The sequence below is a fragment of the Cinclus cinclus genome, chromosome 8 (assembly GCF_963662255.1).
Source record: "Cinclus cinclus chromosome 8, bCinCin1.1, whole genome shotgun sequence".
Lineage (NCBI taxonomy): Eukaryota > Metazoa > Chordata > Aves > Passeriformes > Cinclidae > Cinclus > Cinclus cinclus.
Window position 1 is genome coordinate 3,085,930 of NC_085053.1, and position 24,630 is coordinate 3,110,559.

Here is a 24,630-nt window from a genome sequence, read left to right on the forward strand (position 1 = left end):
CAGCAAAGCGTTCCAGTGGGAAAGGGTTTCTGCTGCATGGCTCCAGTCCCATTCACCTGGGTTTTGTTGGCTGCAGTCTTGGAAGTGGTGATGCAGAGGGGAGCTGGATTCCCATCCCCCAGCCCACACATTTGACATCCTGCCTTTTCAATAACTCATTTGGAGCGCTCCTGCCTGTCCTTCCCCAGCCCTGCTCCATATTTTGCTGAAGTCAGTGCTGGCCCTGTCACTCCTCCAAGCAGGCATGTGCTTAAGGAGAGCTCAGGGGCACTGGCTCACATTGGTTACCTTATTAGTGTGGAATAATCAATGGATGCTGTCCGTGGTTCCCTCAGTTCTTTGGTTTGTGGTACCATCTAATGACACCCATTTGCATTACGCTCCCCACAGCTGGGCAGAAATAGGCTCCTGAAATGAGGCATCTTCAAATGAGGCATCATGAGTCACTTGAATGGCACATAGTGGCATATGGAAAGAAAAAATTTGACCCTCCTTCCCCTTTGCTTGGAAGAGACATGAAATGGACATTTAGGCAGCAAATGCCTGTTACCTCTGCCTTTTTATCCCTGTTGCTGCTGTGGTTGTCATGTTGGTGCAGCGTCCCAGAGCAAAGCATGGCATCTCCCACCCCAAGACACAGGTCATTCCTAATTCCTCAGATCAACAGGCTTAATATCAAACAGAATAACACAATGGGAAACCTGAAGACTTCCAGGTATGAGTGGAATTTCTACCTGTTCTCATGTTCTTTTCTCTTTCACCTGCTCCAGAATTTACAGCAAACTGTAGAATTTGCACCTTAATCCCCAAGATGATGGTAATTAAAAACTTAAGTCACCACAGACAGATGCAAATAAATTAAGGAGGCAAAGAACTGAATTAGAGGCTAATCCTGGTTGGGGTAGTGAAAGCAAAGGGACTAGTAATTCTTTCATGCTATTATTTCACCTGTTCTGGTGTCAGGATGAGGCTATGTCAGGGTGAGGTGCCTGGGTTTGCAATGCTGGATGTAAGGCATCAACTGTGGCAGAGCCCTGGAGAGGGGACTCAGGAGTCTGGGAAGGGGACACACTTCCCAAAGCATTGCAGCTGATGCAGTGGCTTAAGTGTTAGCTGGAACAGGAAGCTGTGTGCCAACACCAACAAACCATGCAGTTTGCTTTGCCCTTGCACTGCAGGTGTTTCACAAGGATGTTTGCAACTAGCTCTCATATCTGAGCACCGTGCCCTTTCCTGACTTGACAGAACTTAACCTGGGTATTGGGGTGGACTAAATTCTGAAGGCAGGGACCTAAGATTTTTTCAGGTGGAAGGTACTGGGTTTTTTTCCCCCTGTATGCTCCCTGTGCTAAAGAGTGCAGTGCACTGAGCTATGTGAGCATCCCAGTGCTTTACCCTTCTCTCAGGTAGTTGTTGGCCAAAGCTGGGTTTGCACTGAAGCATCTTGCACTAAAGCATCAGGAGTAGTAAGAATCCCAGAGTGAGGCCATAGGACTGAAATCTTTCATTTTTATGGGCTGGAAGTGATAACAGTATGAACTGAATTATACTCACGTCATGACGTGATCCACGCACTCTTACGGGTGGATAGATATTGATTATCCATCAATAGGGAGTGATGGTGGATGATGATTCAGATCCCAGCTGTCAGGTAGCTGGGTGTCCTGGCTGTCTGGTCAATTAAAATGTTGCTTTGATTCAGCCTATTTATTTAAAACTGGGATTTATTTGTATTACCACATTGTTACCTACACTTCTAAAATCAAATCTCTTTCTCTTTTTTCAGGATGGGGAAGGCCAGACTGCACTCCATTATGGTAAGCTGCCTCTAAGCTTGGCTGTTCCTTTCTAGCAGCATGGATTTGCAGCTGGAGTAAATGCTGTATACACAGAAAGCAAATTTCAGGAGAAAAATGAGCAAGAAAGCTGGATTTGATTAACCAGTGGCTGCCTCCACTAGTAAATCCCAGCATGGTAGGGGTAGGAGCCTTGGGAGAAGATTGCTGCCATCCCTTCATTCTCCTCTGCAGATGTCACCTTAAAGCCTTCCTTTTCCCCCAGTTAATGATGCAGAGTTTCCTTGTACACTCTGATTCTCCAGGATGGTGGTGTGCCATCTGCAGACCCAAGAGTGGCTCTGGTTAGGGAATGCCAAATCCCTTGGCCTTCAGGGAGGGTCTTTGCCCGTTCTAACAGGTTACACAGGTCAGGGGAAGGGGACAAACAAGGTGGCCTCCACCATGATGTGTCCTGGTGACAAACCTGCTTGATCACAGCTGAGAGAGCAGCAGCTTCTCTACTACCAAAATCAGCAGAGGCAAGTCACAGTTGGTGTCCCTCCTACAGTTGCAGGCTAATTAGATATGTGATTTAATTGAAAGATTGTTCTATCTCCAAATGAGAAAAGTAGAGACTGAAGTGACACGTTTGGTGCTGATGCCCAGGGAATAAGAAAAAGTATCCATTTAATCTGGATCATAATCTTTTTCCCAAAATTACGACATAGCCAGTTATTATCTTGTACTCTCTCTTGATGCCTGTCACTGTAATTAAGAGCATACTTGTCATTCTGAAGTATTTGTGCCTTTCTCTCTCTTCTTGATCTCTCCACAAGGACATCAGCAGGATGGCAAAATTGCTTTGCAAAAATCAGTCCTAGGCACAGCATTTGGATCTGGAGCTAAACTCCCAGATTCCAGGGCCCCTGAACCAAGACTGTAGTTACAATAATGTGTGATTTCTCCCTGTGGGTCTTTCCTGTAGGATACCAAATTTTTCAAATTCCTATCACTGTGACTGGAATGGTGAATCTGTTGCTTAGCGCAGCATTGTCCGCAGATGGACAGCACTTAAAATACCACATTGCCTCTTTCTCTTCCTAATCCATTCCACACTCTGGGCTTTCTCTGCCTTGGAAGATGCTTTCCCAACTCCAGGACTGCGGGGTGCACAGTAGATTATAATGGGTTGTGCAAAAGCATAGCACACGTGTAAGTTACCCAAGAGCACTTGTTTCAAGCAAGCCCAGTATGTGAAAGGAGAAGATGGAATTTAAACCTTAGTTTCAGTTCCATGCAGGTGGGTCCCTCTGGCTGGGGACTGAGGCAGGTTGTTAAACACAAGCTAACATAGCTGATATAATGAACATTATTTTAGAAATGGTTTCTCTGAGCCACCCCTCCAGCTCAGGTGTTTCAACAATGACAGTTTCCCAGGATTTTCTTCCCAAATGTTTGTTAAGTGTTGAGATTTTTCCTTCCCCATGAGTATTGTCCCCTCTCTCCTCCCTACATATCATATCATCTTTGGAAAGCCTCTCTGGGTTGTTGGCACACAGGCCTGGTGTTCTCATGGGTGCCTGGCTGTTCCTGGTGGCCATCACTGCCCCCAGGACATCCTCATTCCTTTTCTTGCTGATCTAGCCATAGGTCACCCCAAGCTTGGAAACAGCTTCTTAAACGGGTGGCTGTGTTTGATTCAAGTGGCTGTTGGCCTGAAAGTGGAACTCACTGTCACCTCCCAGTCCCATTTTGGTCAGCACCTCACAACCCAGGCATTGATGTCAGCGGAGAGGCAAGAGAACTCCTAATGGACACCATCTCTGAGCAGGGCAGTGCCTTCACGAGGCCTTCCCTTTTGTTGGAGTCTGTTCATGGAGTTCAGGGAAGGGTTAAATCCCATCAGCAAGGCAGCCCCTGCTTTTAGGGTGTCTGCATCCCTTTTTTATGAGCCGGAGTGGCCTGACAGCTGTCCTTGTGGTGACAGCTCTCCCGATTGCAGCCGGTGTCGAAGCGCATCCTGCTGGGGGTTATAAATCCTGGCTCCTTCCGATGGGCGCTGACCCCGGCTTTAATCGGGGGTTAAGCGGAGGCCAGCGGCAGCGCAGTCCAGCAGCCCCGGCCCCGTGGGACCACGGCCGGACCCCTGCCCCGGGCTGGAGCCTGTGCCCACGGCTGTGTGCCTGAACAGCTGAACGGCCCCTTCTCCTGGGCCGCTCTCCATCCATCCTCCCACCCACTCACCCGCCCACCGGGAATACCGAAATCATTGCTGCTGCCTCTCCCAGAGGAAATCAAGGCTTCTCCGAGCAGCGGTGGCCACGTGGCCGTGGAGTGGGCAGGCTCTGTATCCTCCTGGGCGCTCCGGCTTCCCTGCAAAGCACCATCTGTTCGGCTCTGTCTGCGCCGTGGCAGGGCAGTGGGAGGGGACGCTGCAGGGAAAATAAATAATAAAAAAAAATTCATCATCTGAACCCTGAGGATTAATGGAGTCGGGAGGCGAACTGCGCTGAATGGAAATTCATCTTCACCCGTGCCAGTGTCAGGGCTGCCGCTCCGGCCCTTGACAAATCGAGGGTCCCAGGGTGTGATAAATCCAGCAGCTGTGCTTGTCCCTAGGGATGTCCCCAGCCTGCTCAAGGACACAGCACCGGATGAGTAAGCCACCTTTCCCTGTGGGGACCAGCTCCCCATCCCCAGAAGCTGCCACCGTACCTTCCTTGGCACCTCTGGAAGTCTATTTTCTGCAGAGGGATGTGCTCCCCTTCAGCTCAGCCTCTCCCACACCCCCATCTGCTTCCTCACCAACCGCTTTCCTCTTTTTGACCCCTTTTTCATCTTTTCAATATAAACTCAAATCACACATTGAATTTATTTTAATGAGACATTACTGCTTATCCTTTTGGATCAGTACAGTAATGTGAAAGACACTCTAATGACTAAAGGAGTCAGTCGGTTGCTTTATAAAAACGCCCAAAATATTATTAAAACCGATTGCTACCAATGCAAGAGGAAGCTGACAGCTTCATGGCCTTGTAAGGCAGCTTTGGGCTTCGCAAGGGTCTGAGTTGCACAGGCTGAAGGGAAAATCCAGGGTCTGGGTCTTCTGCCTATATCAGCCAAGTCTAGCTCTTCAGTGTTAAGAATTTTCCTGATTTTCCTGGTTCTTTTTTTTTCTAGCATCCTTAGGTAGGACATCCTAAGACAGAGAAGAGGTCAGGTCAGACTTGGCTCTGTCTTGGCAGAGAAAATGAGGGATGCAAAAACAGTTTCTAGTAGAGGTGTGAGGAATAAGATGTGTGCCATTAACAGCTCTCCCAGGCCATGGGCAGAGTTGCCTGGAGCTGGTGCTTGAGAACGTGGTGGCCAGCAGCTATAAACCATCTGAATTTTGTGCAGAGAGAAGTGACGGACAAAACTCAGGAGCAAGGCAGTACTGAAGATGTTGTGCCTGGGATGTGCTGCCTGCTCCCTGGGAGATTCAGGAGGCAGGTGAGGAGCAAGGGCTTATAAATCCATTCTAGATGGTGAATGTGTTATAAATTCTGGGTACAAAAGCAGGCAGAGAATGCTTTTCCAGGTGGCACTCTGGGGGTCCCTGCAGTGCTGCAGTAGCGCTCTGGGGCCCTTGCCAGGGTCAGTCTCCAGTCCTGGATGTGAAGGAGCTTTATCCAAGCTGTGCCCAGGCTCCCTGTGTGTCCCAGGTGATGCCCTGCAGATCCCTCGACTCCCAGCACCTCTGGCTGGACTGCAGGCTCTGGTTGCACCTGTAGCATCCCCTCAGGACTTCTGGCTTTGCACTGCTCTCACTCTGTCTTTTCTCCTTCCTTTGCGCTATTAAATCCAAAGCAATACATTGTGTCCTGAGCACTGCTCCAGCCATGCTCTGCTGCTCCGGGCCAGCTGCTGAGCCGGCATTTCCTGCCTCCAGTACACGCGGGGGAGGTGGCCAGCTACAGCCTCTGCTCCAAAAACGCCCATCACCACCACCTCGGGCCAGCATCCCCACACTAACCCTTCCCTTTCTCCCCCCAGCTGCCACCTGCGAGTTTTTGGACATCGTGGAACTGCTGCTGCAGTCGGGAGCTGACCCCGGGCTGCGGGACCAGGACGGCTGCCTGCCCGAGGAGGTGACAGACTCCAAAGCCATCACTTGGGCTCTGCAGCAGCACGGCACCGGAGAGCCCTGACCCCCCCGGGGGCACAGAGATGCTCTGCAACAGCACCCTTTGCCCCCCTCCCCACTGCCCTCCCCAAACACCTCGGGGGTTCGAGGGGACCTTTTAAAGCACAGCGTCTGGCTGGGCTCTCAGCACGAGTGCCATGTGCGTGCCCTGAGCAGGATGGCATCAGAGTTTGGCATGCTCTGACATTTATCAGTATTTGAGGGGGGAGGGAGAGGGGAGAGGACCTGGAGGAGGCCGCAAGTATTATTTTAATGTATTAAACAGGAGTACTGTATGGGCTGTCTCAGCAGATCAGCGTGGGCTGACCGGTCAGCTCTTCCGTGGGGATGCAGGGCCAGGTGAGATGCTCATCTCTCCCGTTCAGATTGAATTTTGGTTGTTTTTTTTTTCCCCCCTGGGTCCAAACAAATAATATAAATAAAAGCACAGTGTTGGGATCAAGCCTCGGTGTGTTTGTTTGGGTTTTTGGGTTGTTTTTGCAGGGGATGACTTGTAGCCATAAGAATGGGAGGCAGCTCCGTGCAGCCAAAACCCTTGGGAAGTTCTGCTGGAGCCCTTGACCTGGGGAGAGAGAGCTGCAAAGACAGCAGGGTCATACAGGTGTGTCCCTCTGGTTCTCACACAACACATGTAGCTAATCAGCCTCTCCGAGCTGACAGGACTTTTACCACTTTGCCGAATTGAATGGCTTTAAACCTCCCCTCTGTTAGCAGCTCCAGGGCCTCGTGCTGTGTGTCCATCCCTGGAACGGCTCATTCAGGGGTGAGGTCTGGCAAGAGCTGAGCACAGATAAACCTGCACCTACCCTGTCACCCCTTTGAGTCTGTCTCAGATACTTCATGATCTTCTCAGCTGGCCAAGTACCCAGAAAGGGGGGGAAATGTGCCATGCCTGAGTGCTGGAGTGATGGGGGATGACCATGGGATTCAGTGCTTCCTCATTAGCATCCCAACTGGGCCCAGGGAGCTGCCAGGGGTGGGTTTGTGCTGCGGGACAGCTCCCAGCTGGGAGGGGGCTGCTGCACTGGGTGAGTGTGCGGCAAGAGAAGCCCATGGCTTCCCTGCGGGATATTGCCATGAGTTTGCTTTTCCCAGACAAGATTTGCAGCCTGGGGAGAGCAGGGGAAATCTCCATGGCTGTGACAGGAAGCTGGTTGCCATCGGGTTCTGCAGCACGTCCAGCTTCATCAGAAAAATAAATGGAACATTCCCTTGGCCGAGGACTGCCTGGGCAGGAGGCACACGTGGGTTTTGGCCCCTCTCAGTGTCTGTGGCTCCTGCCAGCATTTGCTGACGCTGGCAAAGTCTCTGCGCTGGCTCCAGCAGCCACCGCACCACGCACGGCACAGGCCAGGCTCCGTGGTGAGGACAAAGTGGCTTGGGCAGGTTATTTTCCATTAACTTAATATTAAGCAAAACTGCCCCCATGGTTTCTGCTTGCCTTGCCCCTGCCCAGGGCAGCTGCAGGCAGGCTCATCGCAGCCCAGCACTTTTGTATCCGGATGCAGATGAAGCAAAGATGCCAACCCCAGTACTGGGGTCACACGCACTTGGTGAGGGAGACGTGGTGGCACCAAGGTTGGGGACAAGCAAGACCACCCCTGTACAGGCCGTAATGCACGGCCCCTGCCTGGCTTGATGGACACGCTGGGTAATAAAAAATCTCTGTTAAAGCTGGGATGAAAAGCAGCAGCCGTGGTGCCGGTGCTTTCAGAGAGCACATTTGGGGCCGAGCGCTCAGCCCTGGAGATGTTTATAGCACTTTAGGTCTGTTTGTGAGGTTGGAGCCTTTCCAAAAAAGAAAAAAAAAAAGAAAGCGGGGTGGGGGGGGAGGAGAGAAAGACATATATTATTGTTTATAATCTGCTTTATTCAGCCAAACCTTTCCCCAGCAGCCTTGTGGATTGCTGTTAAATCCCTTGGTGCCTTTAACTACCGATACAGAAAGTGGTTAATGTGCATTCACCCTAAGCTTGGCATCTACTCCAGGAAATCACTTTAATTGAGAAGCATTAAATGTTAAAATGATTAAAATATAGAAAGCCAACACACCGGTGCCCATGGAGAGGCTTGGACCCCCCCACCCCTCCTGCCTGGCATGGCCCTTACATCTCACCTGTGCTCACCCAGCGCTGTGGTGGCACAGCCAGGCACCCACTGGCGTGGCTGCATGGTGGCAGGAAAGCTGTGCCACCTTGGGGTGTCATGTGGCAGCCATGGAGATTCCCGCCCCAAACTTCTCTGTGCCAGCAAATAGCCAGGGCAGGATGACCAGTGTCACTTGTTCCATCACCCGGGGATGTCATCCTGACCTGACCCCGGCAATCCTGAGCCCAGACAGCCAACGGTGCCGGAGCAGGGATGGCAGTGGTGACCACTGCCCTCCCACTGAGGAAGAAAATCTCAAAGACAGCAGCTGCTAAAGAGCATCCCGAGTTTATTTGCCATCGCTTTCCCTCGCAGCGGAGGGGGTGACTGTACACATCTCATGCCAACACACCAGAGGCAGGGTACAAAAGCAACGCCCTGGGCCCAAATCCGGGGGCAATTTGGGGGGATCATTTCTCCCCAAGACATGACAATAAATAAGGTTTTATTCTTTAAAATTTTTTTTATTATTATTATTATTTTGGTGGGGTTTTTTTTTTCCTTTTTATTCCCCCAGGAAACAATACTCTCACTTTCTGGAACTGTACAAAATTTACACAGCGAGGGGAGGAGGCATTTGGCCTTGTCGAAGGGGGATGGAGAGCAGCAGGCACAGCTCTCCCCTGTCCCCCTCCCCACCAGTGCCGGCAAGGCCGGGAGCTTGGCACGAAGCAGCACCCAAGGCTGGGGAGGGGGGAGGCACATGGATGCAGCTGGGGCAGATCCTGCAGCACCAAGGCACCCAGCTGGGGGGACAAGGAAGGGCAAGGACAGACAAGTGATGTGCTTTCTCGTGTGGCTTTTTTTTTTTTTTTTTTTTCATTTTTATTCTTTTCTTCCCTCTGCTTCTGGAGTCTCCACACCTCTGGTAGGAGCTGATCAATCGGATCCACCCCCAGCCCTCCCCGAAGGGCAGGCTAGGATCATCGGTATCACCTCAGAGACAGAGAGGATGGCAGGGAGCCCATGGCCAGGGCACCCTTGTGGGGCTGGGGCAGAAGTGGACACCCCGGGCAGAGAGTGTGAAGCTGGATCTTATCGACGGGGCTGAATGTCTGAGGGTAGGGGGGTGGCTGTGCTGGGGGAGATGGGCATGTGGGTTTAGAGCAAGGGCCAAGTGAGCCCGGCCAGAAGCAGACCCCACGGGGCTTGTGGGACGTGCCAAAGCCACCGGGATCCTTCCTGGCCGCCTGCACTCACCCTTTAGTACCATCAGACCCAGGGCACCAAGGGAGGAGGGCGACTCACACCAGGGGCATCTCACACTGCAATCGCCTCCCCTTCCCACCACGCGGGTGCTTCTGCAGCTGATGAAATTCCCTTTCCCTTATCTGGGAGGAATTTTTTTGCAATGCCCTCAGAGCAAACCTTGCCCACCTCTCTCACCCACCCCTCCAGTGGCTGCTCTGCAGGTGCCAGCCCCGGGCACCCCAGCTGGCCCTGCCATGGCACAGCTCGGCCAGTGGGCATCCCGGGCAGGAGGCAGGGGTTTTTTTTTATTCCTTCCCCTTGTGTGACCACGGTACAAAGCAGCGATGCTCCTGCGTGCCCAGGGATAAATCGCGGCCACTAGGGCAGGAGCAGGCAGGATCGCCCGCGGCTGCATCGCCCCTGGGCAGCGGAGCAATGGCCTTGCCCGGACGTGTCCCCGGCAAAATAAACCCTTCTACAATATAGACTTCTGCGGAGGCTCCTGGCAGCGCCGAGCTGCGTTTCAACGCCATATGGAAAAATAACTCTTGAAAATAGCAGCGGTGCCCGGCAGGGGGGTGCGGGGCTGGCGCGGTGCCGGGATGGACTGTGCCACCCCTGATTGTCCTTCTTTCCCTCCCGCGCCCCGTGCGCCGCCACCTCTCTTGTGCTTACACCCAAAGGCATCCGTGCCCCCCGCCCGAGCGCAGCCACCCCAGCCATCGCCACTGCTGTTCCCCCCCCCCCTCCCTCCAGCCCTCCAGGACCAATTCCCTCGGGAAATCCTGGAAAGATCAACCGCTGGCGGGTGCCCTCAGTGCTGCGCTTGCGGGCCGGGGGGGGGGGGGGGGGGGGGGGGCGCGGGGACCGGGGCGGGGGGCGAGCGGCGCTTAGAAAGGAGGGTGATCCATGTCGTCCAGCCAGGAGGCCGGGCTGGTGGGAAAGTCTGGGTACCCGACGCTGCTCCCCGTGGAGATGTCGGAGGTGGGGCCCCCCCCGGCCATGGCCCGCAGCGTCTGACTCACCCCCTGCGCCCCGTGGGCCACCAGCCCCAGGCTGCCGTCCATGGCGTAGTCCAGCCCGTTGAGCAAGGGCGGGTGGGCTGGCAGCGACGAGATGGAGGACGGCGACTGCGGGAGGCCGTAGGGGCTGCCGTCCCGCAAGTCCTGGTACGTCTGTCCCGTGCCCTCCACGGAGAAGCCGCCGTTCAGCAGCTGTCCGCCCGCCGCGTCCCCCACGGAGCCGTAAACCCTGTTGTTGTGGCCGAGCTCGGAGAGGATCTGGTCTTCTGCCGGGGACAGGAGGGAAAGCGGAGGCGGGGGGTGAGCGCGGGGGGGAGCCCCGCAGCCCCCCGGCCCCGCTCGGGCGCCGCGCTCACCGCGGAAGCTGAGCTCGCTGTCGCTGACGCCGCACTCCTCGGCAGAGCTCTCCTTCTCCAGCTTCCCTCCCCCGCGGCTCCGCTTCACGCTCTTGTAGAACTGCCCCCAGCGATGCCGCCCCGCGTCCTTCTTCAGCCGCTTCTCCTTGGCCCGCCGGTTCTGGAACCACACCTGGAGCAGGCAATGGGAACATCGGTGGCACCGCGGCACCTCGCCACCCCGGCAGTCCTGCTCGGCAGCACCCCTGTAATCCAGCGCCTCTACAACCCAGCGCCCATGAAACCCAGCGCTCCAGCATCCTGGCACCCCTTACATGCCAGCAGCCCTACATTCCGGCGCCCTTACATCCATACCAGCACCCTTACATCCCAGCATGCCAGCACCCTGCAACACCAACGTCCTGCTATGCCAGCACCCACACCCCCACGCAACCCAGCATCCCTAAATCCCTGCAAACCTGCGTGCCAACACTCCTGTCCCCCAGCTCCCACACCCCCACGCAAGCCAGCATCCCTAAATCCCTGCAGCCCAGCTTCCAGGCACCCACATCACCCCGATGCCCACGTCATCCCTGCATCCCCTAAAACCCAGCAACCAGGCACCCCAGAGGGATCCCTGTGTCGCCCTTCTTTTGGGGCAGGGTGGAGAGGAGCACCGCGGCCTCACCTGCACCACCCTCATGTCAAGTCCCGTCTCGGACGAGAGCTGCTCCCGCACGTGTCGGGCGGGCTTGGGGGAGTTTTTGTAGGCGTTCTTCAGCGTTTCCAGCTGCTTGGCCGTGATGGTGGTCCGGGGCCGCTTCGCCCCCGCCTCCGAGTCATCTGCAAGCGAAGGAGCCGGTACCAGCCCCGACCAGCAGCACAGGCCGCTGGGGAGTATCTCCCCAAAAGCAGCTGCCCCTTCCCTCAGTGACACCGGGGACACGAACCACGGCCACCCCCCGTGCGTGCCGTGCCCCTCGCAGCCTTTTCGCGGTGCCTACCGTTCTGCTTGGCAGTCTCGTAGTCCTCCTTGCAGACCAGCCGCCCGTCCTCCATCAGGTAGAACTCGTCGCCCGTGGCCAGCTGCCGGCTGCAGATGATGCAGGCGAAGCAGTGGAGGTGGTACACGAAGTCCTGGGCTTTGCGGACCACCTGGGTTGGGGGGATGCCCTGCTGGCACGCCGTGCATTTGGTCCCGAAACGCCTGCGAGGAGAAGCGGGCGACCCTGAGCCCCCCGGCGAGATGGGATTTGCCGGGATGGGGAGCAGGAGACAGGGCAGAGTTTAAACCAGCAATCAACCTTATTATGCATGACACTTCACACGGCGGGGGTTTATCTTCCTCAGAGTGAGAGACCGGCCTAATGGAGCCTAGGAAGGTTTGATTTTAATGATTCTTTTAACTAATGCTTATAGGCTGCCTGATTTTTTTCCCCTGCAAGGACAGTACATATTTCATCCGCATTAATACCAAATAAATTAATTACGCCGCCCCGCTGGCGTGATGAATCCCAGATTAATGCAGAATGATGGGGCTCTTACACCATAACGACGGCCTGGCAGGGGCGTGGGGTGGGACGGGCTGGTGTGGGGCACGAGCAAAACCTCCTGCATGGCTGCAGGGAGTGTGCAAGGGACACCAGAGAAATGTGGCAGCAGCATGCAAGGTGGGGTAAGAGTGGGAAAAGAAGAGTGGAAGGAGCATGCAAGAACGGTGCAAGGAGTGTGGAAGATTAATGCAATGAGTGTGCAAGGAGCATGCAAGGAGTGCAGCATGCATGGAGCGTGCAAGAATGGTGCAAGAAAGGGTGCAAGAAGAGAATTCACTAAATTAATGGCACAAGAGTGACACGTGCCATGAGAAAGAAGTCAAAAGTAGGTGGATATTCCACCGGTGTTTTCAGCAACAGACGCTGTGGGATTGGCCTGGGACAGATCCCCACCTCCCACAGGGCTCTGAGAGGTCTCCCCTGCTCCCCATAGCTGCCCTAAACACCCCAGAGCACCACAAAGCCATCCTGGTTCTGCAGCAGCCCAGGTGACAAAGCTGTCAGAATAAATCTGTCCCCATCTGCTTTGAAGGAGGCATCACAGGAACCCCCAGTCCGTCCCCTGCCCCAAGGCTGCAGGGACAGGCAGTGGCATTTGGGAATGCCCAGGGAGTGCAGCCACTCCAGGCACCTCCGGCTGTGTCCCGAGGCCTGAACATCCCCCTCAGTCGTGCAAAATCGCCCTCAAGCCCCATGGTCACCCATCGCCTCCAGAAATCCAGGGCACAGCCACCAAAGCTGGGTCTCCGAGACTGTCCCTGAGCCACACAGGTGTCACACAGGGATGGGTGGCAGGTACTGGGCATGAGGGGTGCCAGCACGATTTTGGGGTGTAGGAAGCAGAAGGTGAGAAGGAAAATCCTAGTTTGTCTCATCCTCTGGACTTGTATCCTAAAGGGAGAGTCCCTGGACATCTGCTGGGGAGACCGGAGCTTCCCCCGGAGTCAAACGGGAAGGGGAAGGTGGGAGAGGAAGGGAGGAAGTGGGAGAGGGGTGGAGAGGAGATGGACAAGAGATAGGGAGGGAGGGATGAAAGAATGACAGAATGGAGGATAAAGGGAGGGATGCAGGGTGGGTGGGAATGGAGGGGAGGAAGAAGGAGGGTGGGAATGGAGGGTAAAAAGAAGGCAGGAGTGAGAGAGGAATAGGATGGACAGAGGATGTTTCTCTGCTCCCAAGGCTGAGCTGGTGACCACTCTGCAGCCACCATCCAGCCCATTCACCCCCTCTCACACAACACTGTAAATGCCATTTTAACAACTGTCCCGACACCCCGGGGTGTTTCCACATCACCTGGGGACAGAGGACCCAGGACAGAGCCGAGGACCAAGAGCTGCGATTTGGGGAAAGGAAAAAGACAAAAATCAAAAATCGATCTGATCCTTTCCAAAGCAGCTCCTGCATTGCCAAGTGCCTCTGAAGTTGGGCTGAAATCCTCACGTCCCCTGCAGGTTCCCTACCCCGAGATCAATGAGCGGTTAAGGAAAGGTGAGGTGCGAGCGCCGAGTTGCTATCGATTGGCACCAAATAATCCAGGCAGGACCTCATCTGAGAAAGTCGCTGATCTTTCATCTCCAATTAACATTGATTACCCGCACCTTTTGGGCGACTATTTAAATGACTTGGAGATTAATAGGCTGGAAAATATCAGAAGTGAAGTGTTATTACCCAAGCTGGAGTGGCCGCTTTGACCGTCTCCAGGAAGGAGAAATCCAAGCTGCATCTTTGGTCCTGATGCCTGATGAGGATCTAGGAGAGCCTGGGGATGGGAAGGCACGGGGAGTCCTGTCTAGGGACTAATCATAAAGGCTTTAGGCCGGCGGTGAGGAGTGGTGGAGACAGCCAGGAATGGGAGATGATGGCCTGAGGAGGTGGCTTTAGTCCCCGAGGGGCAGCAGCTGCCTCATGGCTGAGCCTCATCTCCTGCATCCAAGCAGTGAAAGGCACCCACCGGCCAGGATCCGACCCCTCTGCTTCATGGCAATTCAGTCCCAGCAAAAAAACCCTTCTCTATCCCTTGGGAAAACTCCCACATTTCACCGGCAGCCAGGGACCAAAGCATCCTAAATGCAAAGTCCATTTTTAGTGGGGAACGGGTTGTCCTGTCTCATGGGAGCAGGAAAATGCCAAGGCTGGGGCATCGCACGGCTCAGAGACAGCTGCCAAGGCAATCAAATGAGGTTTTCACACTAATGGGAGCAAAAAAGGGATAGATTAAGGAAAAAAAAAAAAAGGTAAAGGTGAATGGGGAGAAACAGCATCAGCAAATCCCGAGGAGGTGAGGGAGGCACTCGGGAGGAAGAGGCAGCGTTGACGTTGCCTTGTGCAGGTTTTTCCTGCCCTCTAGCACCGGAACCGCCGCAGGATGTCACCCCAAAGGGCCTGAACACCAGCACAGGGGAGGGACAGGAGCATCAGGGAGATCTGGGGCGGCTTTCCCATGGTTAAATCCCAACAACCAGTATCCAGCTGGCAGCAGCTGCAAAGCACCGACATTCCCTTTATTTCACCAACAAGCTGTAGAAGATCTCGGAGAAATGATGCTTAAAACTAGGCTGTGCGCTTGCTCCGCGGGGCAGGAAGATGCTGCTTTCGGGGGGTACTCACTTGAAGAAATCCTCCTTGCAGTAGACGCTGCCGGCCCGGGAGAAGCAGCGCTCGGCCAGCTGCATCTGGCAGTCGGCGCACTTGAGGCAGGAGCTGTGCCAGTGCCGGTCCAGGACCTTGAGGATGAACTTGTCCAGGATGTGCTGGTTGCAGCCGGCGCACTGGGGGATCTCTGGGCGGGGGGGAGAGGGATGGAGAGAAGAGCAGCGTCAGCCACCGCAGCCCCCTCGGGGGCTCCCAAAACCCCGCCGGGGAACGAGCTGGGGTTTTTTGGGGGAGGAGATGCCACCCCCTCAACTCCCCGCTGTCCCGGCACGTCTCCTTTTGCAAACCTTTGCCAAAAGCCAAGCCCACGGCTGGACACGCAAACACGCGGGATGCTTTTCCACCCTGCACCCCGTTTTCCAGGCCGTGTCCTGCTCTCTGCCACGCTTTTATCCCCTGCCTGCCTCTCTCTCCCTCTGGAATGGCACAACCACCAAGCAGGGACACCCCACTGACTCACCAATATGGGAGCAGATGGATCTGGGAAACAAAAATAAATAAAATGGAAAAAGGTTTTAAAAATTAAAAAAATATCTACATATATTTAAAGAAATATATAATATATATATATAATATATATAAAAGCAAACAAACAAAAAGGCAAAAAAGTAGGAAATTTTTAAAAGGAAGAAAGATTTTTTTTTTTTAAAAAAGAAAAATATTTTTAAAAAGGGAAAATACGAAAAAGGAAAAAGATTAATAAAAATTGAAAAAAGAGAATTTTTTCTTTAAAAGGAGAAAGCTAGAGAATGATAAAAGGTTTTTAAAAATTAAAAAAATAATATAAGAAATGGATTAAAAGTGGAGAAGATAAGAAGGGAAAATATTTTCAAATTAAAAATATTTAAGAAGGGAAAAAGATCCCAAGAAGGCAAAATATTTTTTGAAAAAGGAAAAGGAAGGAAAGGATAAAAAATGAAACAGGAAAAAAAAAAAGGAGAAAATAAAGTAGAAACAAAAGAAAGGCAAAAAGAGGAGAAACAAAAAAAAAGTGAGAGAAGAGTGGAAAAGAATGGTACAAGGGAGGAAAAGAGAAAAAAGGAAAAGGGAGGAATTGGAGAGAAAGGGGAGAAAGGGAAAGAAAGAGGAAGCAAAGGAAGAAAAAAGATGGGAAATAGAAAAGAAGGGCTGGGGGAAGAGGAACGAACCGGCAAAGGAGGAAATAAAGCGGGGGACTGGAGGAGGAAAAGAACACAGGAAAATCTCATATTGTTACAGCCTCAAACAACAATATTTCAAAATCCTTTGGGGTCCTGCCACGTACCTCCCGTGAAGGCAGCTTATTCCATCATTGCCCGGGCCACTAACAATCCCAGCGCCCCTCACACCACAGCTATCGCTGGCATTCAAGCCTCTGGCGCATTAACCGCACAGTAAATAGTAATAAAAAATTAATTTACGGCTTCTAGAGGTCTCTCTTTCCCTTCTTGTTTTGGGAACACCTGGACGCTTCTCTCCCCCTCCTCCAGCGCCGCGGCTGCAGGTCGGCTCCAGCCACGTTTTCCACACTGGATTTGTTAAACCCGTTTGAGAACGCCTCTGGCACCGGCGGTGGCACCAGCACAGCACCAGCCCCAGCAAATCCTTCTCGGTCGTTTCCTAAACGCGTGTGTATCTTCGGGAAACACGTTTTGTCTCTAAATGATTTTTTATGTAAACACGTATGTGTTTACATGCACCCATCCTACACTCTCACAAGCCAACAAAGAGCTCTCCCCTTCCTAAAAGCAGCAACGCAGCTCAATTTCAACAAGCAAACAACTGCAGCCGAGAATACGACATCTCCCTTCAGATTTCCAAACAAAAGTGTTGTTTTTTTTTTTTTTAGGAGGAGACCGATTTTCCTTCCAATTTCGCTGTAGATGCACGGCACCAGCCCCACTCACAGGTGGCCGTGTGTGCAATGATGCCTGCGTGAACACACGGGGATAATAATAATGATAATAATGAAAATAATAATCGCAACAATAACAAAAAAAAGGGGAACTGACAGGGGAATCAGAAGATGTCCCTTTGGTTCGCAGAGAGAAAATATCTAAAATTCAAGCCCTGCACCCTGCTTTGTGCTTTGCCACACGTGCAGCTGCCTCCCTGCCTCGCGTTTATTGCGCTCGTTTTGACTGAATTATTTTCCAGAACAGGAACAAAGTTAATGGGTACAATTGGTACATCAGGAACGAGGCGCTCCCTCGCTGTCTTTGGCCACCGGCACTCCCTGGCTCCGTGCACAGGATGGTTTGGATGTTCCCCAGCCGCGGGGTCCCCCCTCTCCACCCGGGGACCACCCGGCGATGCAGCAGCCTCAGTGCAAACCTCTCCCCGGGCCAGGGGGGGAACTTTGGGGGTCACCCCCTGCCCCGGGGCGACGTGGCCGGGAGGGGACCGCGCACGTGTGCGTCCCTGGCGGCTTCCCTGGCGGGATTTGGCCGTATCCCATTAAAGCCAGTGGGCAGATCCGCAATCCCCCGCCTCCCCGCGTACCCTCCCAGGCACGGGGGCCCGAGCGACGGCCTGGCCCCCGCCGCTACCGTGATTTATTAGCGGCGGGTCCATCTTCCCACACCCCCCGCCTCTCTCCCCGACGGGAAAAATTAAAGAAATATCGATTGAAACGAAACAAACTCGCCGGTGGCCTCGGTAATCCCCCAGACGGCACAGCCCCCTCTGAAAGCGAGTGGGGGGGAGATGCGGGGGCAGCGCCGGGGGGATGCGCTCCCCGCGGGGCCGAAACACGGCCGGCCTTGGGGCTGCGTTCTGCTCTTTTCAGGGGAAGGGATGCAACCCGCGGATGCTGCGGAACGGGGGTCCGGGAATGCGGGGGGGGAAGCGGAGCGCAAAGGCGGCCCGGTCCGCCGGTACCGGAGTCTGCAGCGAACCCACGGAAAGCACCAGTCCGGGGATTCCTTCAAAAGTCTTTCTGCGGGGAGGAAATCTCATTCCTTCACATGCAAAAACCTTCCAATTCATTCCTCTGCTGCAGGCAAACGACTTTCTCGGCGGCGATTAATCACTCCCCCCGCTCCAGCCCCTTGGCCAGAGCCTGCCGGCACCCGGGCACTGTTCCCGCAGGCTTTGGCACAAGTTCTGACTTCGGCGAGATTTGCAAAACAATATTCATAAATAATATTCGGAATTTTATTTTTAACAACCCCGTCTGCAAGGCTAAGCAAGGTCTGTCGCGGGGAGTGCTGGGGGGAGAGGCATCTCGGCTCCCCAGAATCCTGAGGAAAGAGATGCTGTAGGACACAGCCTCTGCTAAAATTAGGAGGTTGGTGGCTAAAGAGAGAGGGAAAACTGTGATTTAATAGTGATTAAAAATGAAAATGTCACGGATTTTCCTTTCACGCACGATGAAATATCGAGGTGCTGCCGGGGGGAAACCCTGGCTCCTTCTTGCGAAGGGGCAATTTCCTTTGGCTCGGAGGGGGCTGTGTTCTGTGTCACTGAGGCGGGATCAGGCCCCAAATCTGTCACGACATGAAAAAAGCAGGTGGCTGGGAGCTGGCAGAGGCCGCAGGGCTCAGGCTGGGGCAGCGGGAAAACCACAGAAAGATGATTTTCAGCAGCCTAGCCTCATCTATTTTCTTTCTGCCAATTATTTGGGCATAAATAAGTAACTAATAATTATTATTATTAATAATAATAATAATAGCATTAATAGATATACAAATAGCAATAGTAGTAGTAGCAATAACAACAGTTGCATAATAATAATAATAATAATAATAATAATAATAATAATAATATCTGGTTGGATTCTTTCCTGCTAATTCTTGATATCCATCAGTCAGCACAGGAATGACAATGCAATGGGCAAGGGAGCTTGGTGGCCCCAAAAAGGGCCAGATCAGGGAGCTATCCTGGGGCAATGCTGCTCCACGGTGGTTTAGGCACCTCGTTTTTTTCCTAAACCAAGGGATTCCGAGGCCATAGAAGTGACCCAGCGGCCCGGAACCGGCGGCGTGACTCGGGATACGGTCGTGGGGCAGACCCTGCCTGTCCCCGTCCCTGTTCCTGCACCGGCTCTGTGCTCCTGACCGGGATTTTTCTTCCCCTCTGCTGCGGTGGAATTGGTTAAACGGGCCCGCCTGTCCCACTCCCGCAGCTCGGCAAAGGGACCGAAACAGGGGAACAGCGGCGACAGCTTCCTCGAAGAGCCACGGGAAGAGGCACCACCGAAAAACCCACGGAAAACGAATTTCGGCCGCTCGGGGGGCCGGGGCCCCGTGCGGGGTACGGAACGGCGCGGGGGCTCCGTGGGGCAGCGGCCAGAGGTGGGGAAACCTGTCCCGGAGGGGACGCCCCCGTGCCCCCCCCGTGTCCCCCGAAGAGCGGCCGGACCCCGGCCGGGCTGTCCCGCGGCTCGGGCCCGTCTCGCCCCTCCTCCGCCGCCGCCCGAGGTCCCTCCCCTCAACTTTCTCGGAGCCGCTTTTGGGGGCCCGAGCATCGCCCTGCTGGCCCCGGTGGGCTCCCCCCATTCCGGGAGCTCAGCGACGCCCCGGGTCTCGGGAACCGTTTGCAAACGGGGAGAAATAATAATAAAAATGATAACAAAAATAACAATAATAACAACAGCAGCAGCAGCAGCAATACCCGCGCAGGTGGCCGCCCGTGGAGGCCCCCCCCGCCCCAGGGCGCACCGAGCCGGGGGCACGCCGGGGCACGGCCGTCCCCCACCACCCACGGGGGACATCCATAGTGCCCACGGGATGCCCCCGCGTGGGGCTCGGCCCTATAGGAGCGACGGGGCTGAGCGCCCCTGTGGCTCACTCACGGCTCGGGTCCAGCATCCCCCCTCGGGGTGCACCATCCCCAGTGGGGTCCATCTACCCGTGTGCGCACCCCACGGACGCGCTACCTGTAGCTGCAGGGCAGATACGCGCCTATACAGACACGCGCGTGATTTTTGGATAAACGCGGATGCGGCGGCATCGCTCCGGGGGCCGCGGACGGCGACCAGCCGGGATCGCCATCCCCGGTACCACGCACGCACGGCCCTGGCTCCCTTCCCACCGCCGCCGTTCGCCGCCTGTCGCGATAAACCATATAAGCGGGGTGTCGTGCGCTGCGGGCCGGGGATGCGCGGGGGCGGGCGGGGGCCGTGGCCGTACACACACTCACACATTTACACACTCACACATTTACACACTCACACTCGAATTCACGCTCGCGAACGCGCTTGCACACGCACAGCCGGAGCCGCGCCGTCCTCCCCGTCGGGGCCGGGCCCGCATCGCTCCGCTGCCCGCCCGCCCCGGGGCACCGCTCTCCCTTCCGCACCCCCCGTATTTTCACGTCCGTGAACGGTGCTACACGCTGGGGAAAACAAACGGAAAGCGCAGAACCGGGAGCGACCGGGAGCGGAGGCACCTGCCCACCCGCAGGGCGCTGCCCCGCCGGCCCGGGGCCGCCTTTGCGGCAGGGAGCGAAGGAGGGAGAAGAGAAAAGCGTCCTTACGTTGCACCGGCACACCGAGGATCTCGGGAAGCCCCTTGACAGCCCCTTCGGCAGCGAGCGCGGAGCTTTGCATCATTTTATTGGCCCGGGGGGCGGCGGAGGGGAGAGAAGAGGGGCGGGAGAGCCGCGGGCCGGGCCGGCGGAGCCCGGCGGCGGGAGGTGCCGTGTCCCGGTGCCGTGTCCCGGTGCCGTGTCCCGGTGCCGGTGCCCGCCGGTGCCGCCCGCCTCCCATTCATTCCCCTGCGGGGAGCGCGCCTGACGTCACCGCCCGCAGGGGGGCGGGGGCGGGACGGGCCCACCGCAGCCAATCAGCGCCTGCTCCGCGCCGCCGGGGGCGGGACCTGGGGTGGGGAGGCGTGGCTTGTGTGGCGGGGGCGGGGCCTGCGGGGAAGGGGCGGGGCCGGGCGGGCCGGGCCCGGCGGTGCCTTCGGGGACCGAGCCCGAAGGGACGAGCCCAGGGCCGGGGGTGGGCTCCGCTCTCGGGGCTCCGGGAGCCCAGGGCCGGGGGCGGGCTCCGCTCTCGGGGCTCCGGGAGCCCAGGGCCGGGGGCGGGCTCCGCTCTCGGGGCTCCGGGAGCCCAGGGCCGGGGGCGGGCTCCGCTCTCGGGGCTCCGGGAGCCCAGGGCCGGGGGCGGGCTCCGCTCTCGGGGCTCCGGGAGCCCAGGGCCGGGGGCGGGCTCCGCTCTCGGGGCTCCGGGACCTTCTCCCGCTCCATGGAAGGCGTTGGCGAGTCCCCGCTTGGGGCGCGCCGTCCCAGCCCTGTCCCTCCTGCCGCTGGGAATGGAGGCTTAGCCAAGGGACCCTTCCCCGGCTCCGGGGGACACCGGCACACCCCGCGCCAACATGAGTTACTGCCCAGCGGCTGTCACCCGGCCACGGCAAGCTCTGCTTCCATAGGGCGCTGTAACACATCCTTGGGGCCCATCCCGATGGCGCGACCCCAGGGACACATCTGGGCATGGAAAGAGCCAGCCCAACTCGGCAGTGCTGCAGCGCGCCCGGCCTGACAGCCCGCCGGCCGTGGTGGCACCAGGGTGGCATTGCCGACCTCACAGGGCAAAGGGATCGGTGTGGCTGCGGCTTCCGTGGGGATCCATCCCCATGGGGCTCTGCTGAGGGAAAACCCGGAGACAACCCAGCCCGCAGCACCGGAGGGAACCTGATGTGGTGGTACCTGGCAGCCAAGGGATGAGCAAGGACACTCACCGAAATGAAGCTGAAGTTAGAGTGGGTGCCCCGAGCATCACCCTTCCCGATGTCACCAGCTCGGGGACAATGGTGCCAAAGAGGCCCGATGTGCTGGGCCATCCCGCTCTGCTTAGAGAGCAGGGTGAGGCCCCCGAGGTGGCACACGACAGCTTCTGGCAAATGAGGGAGGATGCTCACCCAGCCAAGAGCACGGCCACCCTCAACTCGGATGCGCCCATGCCAAGCCTTCGTTTCCACACTGTTAGGAAGAGGCTTTTGCCACCTAAAAAACCCCTGAAACCCTGCCCCGTCAGGAAATGTGCAGGTGGGATGAGCCAGCAACCGAAAAAAAAAGTTTAAAAATAAAAGTAATAAAACCTAAGAAATGTATTAAGCCTGATGGTTCCTTAGGAAAAAAAAAAAAAAAAAAAAAAGAAGTTTTTCTATGAGATGGCGGGGCTTGATGCCCCAAAGCTTCATTTTACCTTCCCCCGCATATCGCGGCTCTGTACAGAGACCGGTGTGCACTCATTACAGGAATGAGCTCAACCCTGCAGTTCGCCGAAAGCCAAAATCTGGTTTCCACCACAGGGAAGTGAATCCCAACCCCTCCCATCCCATCCCATCCCATCCCATCCCATCCCATCCCATCCCATCCCGTCCCCTAAATCACGCTGCAGCTCTTAAGTGCATTAAGCACCGCCAGATCCCCTCCGCCCCCGGCCACCTGCGCTCCGCAGCCCCTTGGGGCAGGGGCCACCGTGTCCCCCAAGTCCCCAGCCAGCCAAAGCGTGGCTCCCAACACGCATAAAGGCAGGTCCCTAAGGCAGATTTACGGGAGAAGTTTAGCCGGACGCGCGGACAGACGGACAGACGGACACTGCCCCATCGCCTCCCTGTCCTGCTGCTTTGCATTTCCAACCTATTTCCCTAATTATTCCACCGCTGCTGGGAGTCATCGCGGTCCCCCAGCTCTCTGGCACGCTCTGATTTATCTCTCAGCCGGGATAAGAGCTCCCCCCACCCCCTTCTCCTCGGGGAATTCAATTTTCATTCATTTTTCTGCTTTGCCAGATTGATGCAGCCCCCTCTGCCCTGCTCTGTATCACTCATGGAAGTGGGGAACGGGCAAACGGAGCCACACAACACCAAGCCTTCACCTTGGAGAAGCATCGTGCTGCCGGGGGGCCGGGAGGGGGTCGGGGGGCTGCCACAACGAAAAAAAACACCCCGCCAGCATCTTCCCCGTGCTCGCTCACACATCTTCCCGGTAGAACCTTCATCCCTCCCTCTCCTGATAGCATTGCTTTGTTCCCCTCCATCCTTCCTGCTGTCCATCTGCTTCTTAAATTGGTGGGGATCTTTTGGTCTCTTTAGGGATTTTTTTGATCACTCTGGGCTTTTTGGTCTCTTTTGAGTTTGTTTTTTCAATCTCACAGGAAGGAGAGGGTGGTTGAGATGGGGATGAGGTGCTTACCCTGAAAATCCTCTCTGTGCCACCCAAAATGCTGCTGGGTGCTGGTGATGCTCAGGGACGGGGTTATATGTGGTGGGTGTGAAATACCACCCTCCAGGCTTTCTCCTCCTCCCAGAATTGATCAGAGCCAAGGCTCGATGGTGACAAGCCTGCAGAAGGGTGAATGTCGATTCTCATCAGGTTGCATTTCTGGGGCACGTTTTGGGGGTCACTGGCCCCGCACAGATGCCCTGCTGCTTCCTTGGCATTGCTTGAAGCCCTCTGGCCCTGCCGCCAGAGGAAGACACGAGCAGCAGGAGGCTTTGATGCAAAATCAACAGGCGAGCAGGGATGGTGCTCCCACACCTTCCCTGCTGGGATTAATCATTAACAGAATGCAAGTAAATCCCAGAGTCTGAGACAAGACACAGACCCAGCCTCTCCTTGTGTGCCCCAGCCCTGGGCATACTGGAATTAGGACACTAATTTGGACTCTGTGTCACCGAGGGGGATATCAGCTCATTGTCCCCTGGTGGAACAAGGGGGGTTCTAGGCAGAATTGAGGGAAATGTAAAGGAATATAAGGAAATAGAAGGAAAACCCAGTCCTGACTCGTGCCTGGGGAGTGTGAGTGCAGCTCCGTCCCAGCCAGCAAACTCTAAATGGATTTGGAGATGCCAGGGAGCTGGGGATTTATGCCACTCATGCAGCGAGTTTGCCAGGTGTCAGCCCAGCTCCCAGAGTCCCCTCGTGTGACAAAACCAGCTCCCCAGACCAAAGTGGGGACATCCTTTCAAGTCCAAAGCTGCCACAGCCACCTTTTGGCATGAAGCCACCTCCCCTCAGGGCAGCATCGGCCATAGCACCCCGAGTCCCAGCACTCCCCATCTCGGAATCACCCCAATAATTACCTCCTCCCACTTACACCCCTATTGCCAGGACTGGCCTGGAGCAAGGACAAGCACATCGAGACCCGGGTACTCACCAGCAGCCAGGGAAAGCCTCTCCCCTCGCAGGCAGGGGCGTTGCTAATTGTAATTGAAAATTAATTGGTGCTCAGTGAACCCCCGGTGACTTTATGGCTGGAGCGCGGGTGGAGAGAGGATGCCGGTGGAAAAAGGCTCTTCCCCGTGCCGAGGAGGGAAAAGAAAGAGGGGGCAAGGCTAGAACGAGCGAGCGTTCAAGGGGTGGGAAGGTGGCTGGGTGTGCGGGGGGCTGGCCACCAGCCTCGTGGAAAATTAAATTGCACTTGAGGGTAAATTGTATTAGGGAATAGCGGCTGCCTCGCACCAGCCTGCGGCCATTTGGGTAATTAGCCCCAGGGACCCCCAGGCTCGTGGCAGCGCCGGGAAGGGGTGACCCCATCAGGGAGGGCACCTTGGGGGCTTGGACTGGGGCCTCCAGGACAGCCCGTCCCACCCGTGAGTGTGGCCAGAGCAGTTTGATATCCCATTGTGCAGGGCTGAGGGGGGACCTGTCCCCGAGTCATCCTGAGAGGGGGGACACCATGTGGGGGTCACTCCGAGCCCTGCAGCAGCCCCTCTGTGCCCTGCACTGGGGCTGCCCAGGTGTTGGAGGGGGACACCCGGGTGCCACAGGCCGGGAGGATTGGGACTGCACCAAACAGGATTACGGAAAGTCTATTTACTAGACTCTCTTTTTCCT

General features: G+C 55.7%; 2 protein-coding genes across 2 annotated transcripts in view; one reads left to right on the top strand and one right to left on the bottom strand.

Moving 5' to 3' along the window:
* The window catches only part of ACBD6 (acyl-CoA binding domain containing 6), an 80,903-nt gene extending 74,515 nt beyond the window's left edge, over positions 1-6,388 (top strand). The window contains exons 7-8 of the mRNA XM_062497409.1: positions 1,787-1,817; positions 5,814-6,388. Coding sequence (XP_062353393.1) covers positions 1,787-1,817; positions 5,814-5,968 — 186 coding nt within the window. The 3' untranslated portion in view covers positions 5,969-6,388. The remainder of the gene's footprint in view (positions 1-1,786; positions 1,818-5,813) is intronic.
* Positions 6,389-10,193: 3,805 nt separating this feature from the next.
* On the bottom strand, positions 10,194-20,438 carry LHX4 (LIM homeobox 4). Its single transcript, XM_062497422.1, has 6 exons — positions 20,323-20,438; positions 14,821-14,992; positions 11,665-11,867; positions 11,349-11,503; positions 10,682-10,853; positions 10,194-10,591 (listed from the first exon to the last, which is right to left on the bottom strand). The coding sequence occupies exons 1-6, from the start codon at positions 20,396-20,398 to the stop codon at positions 10,194-10,196; spliced, it is 1,176 nt and encodes a 391-aa protein (XP_062353406.1). The 5' UTR covers positions 20,399-20,438.
* Positions 20,439-24,630: the final 4,192 nt, after the last annotated feature.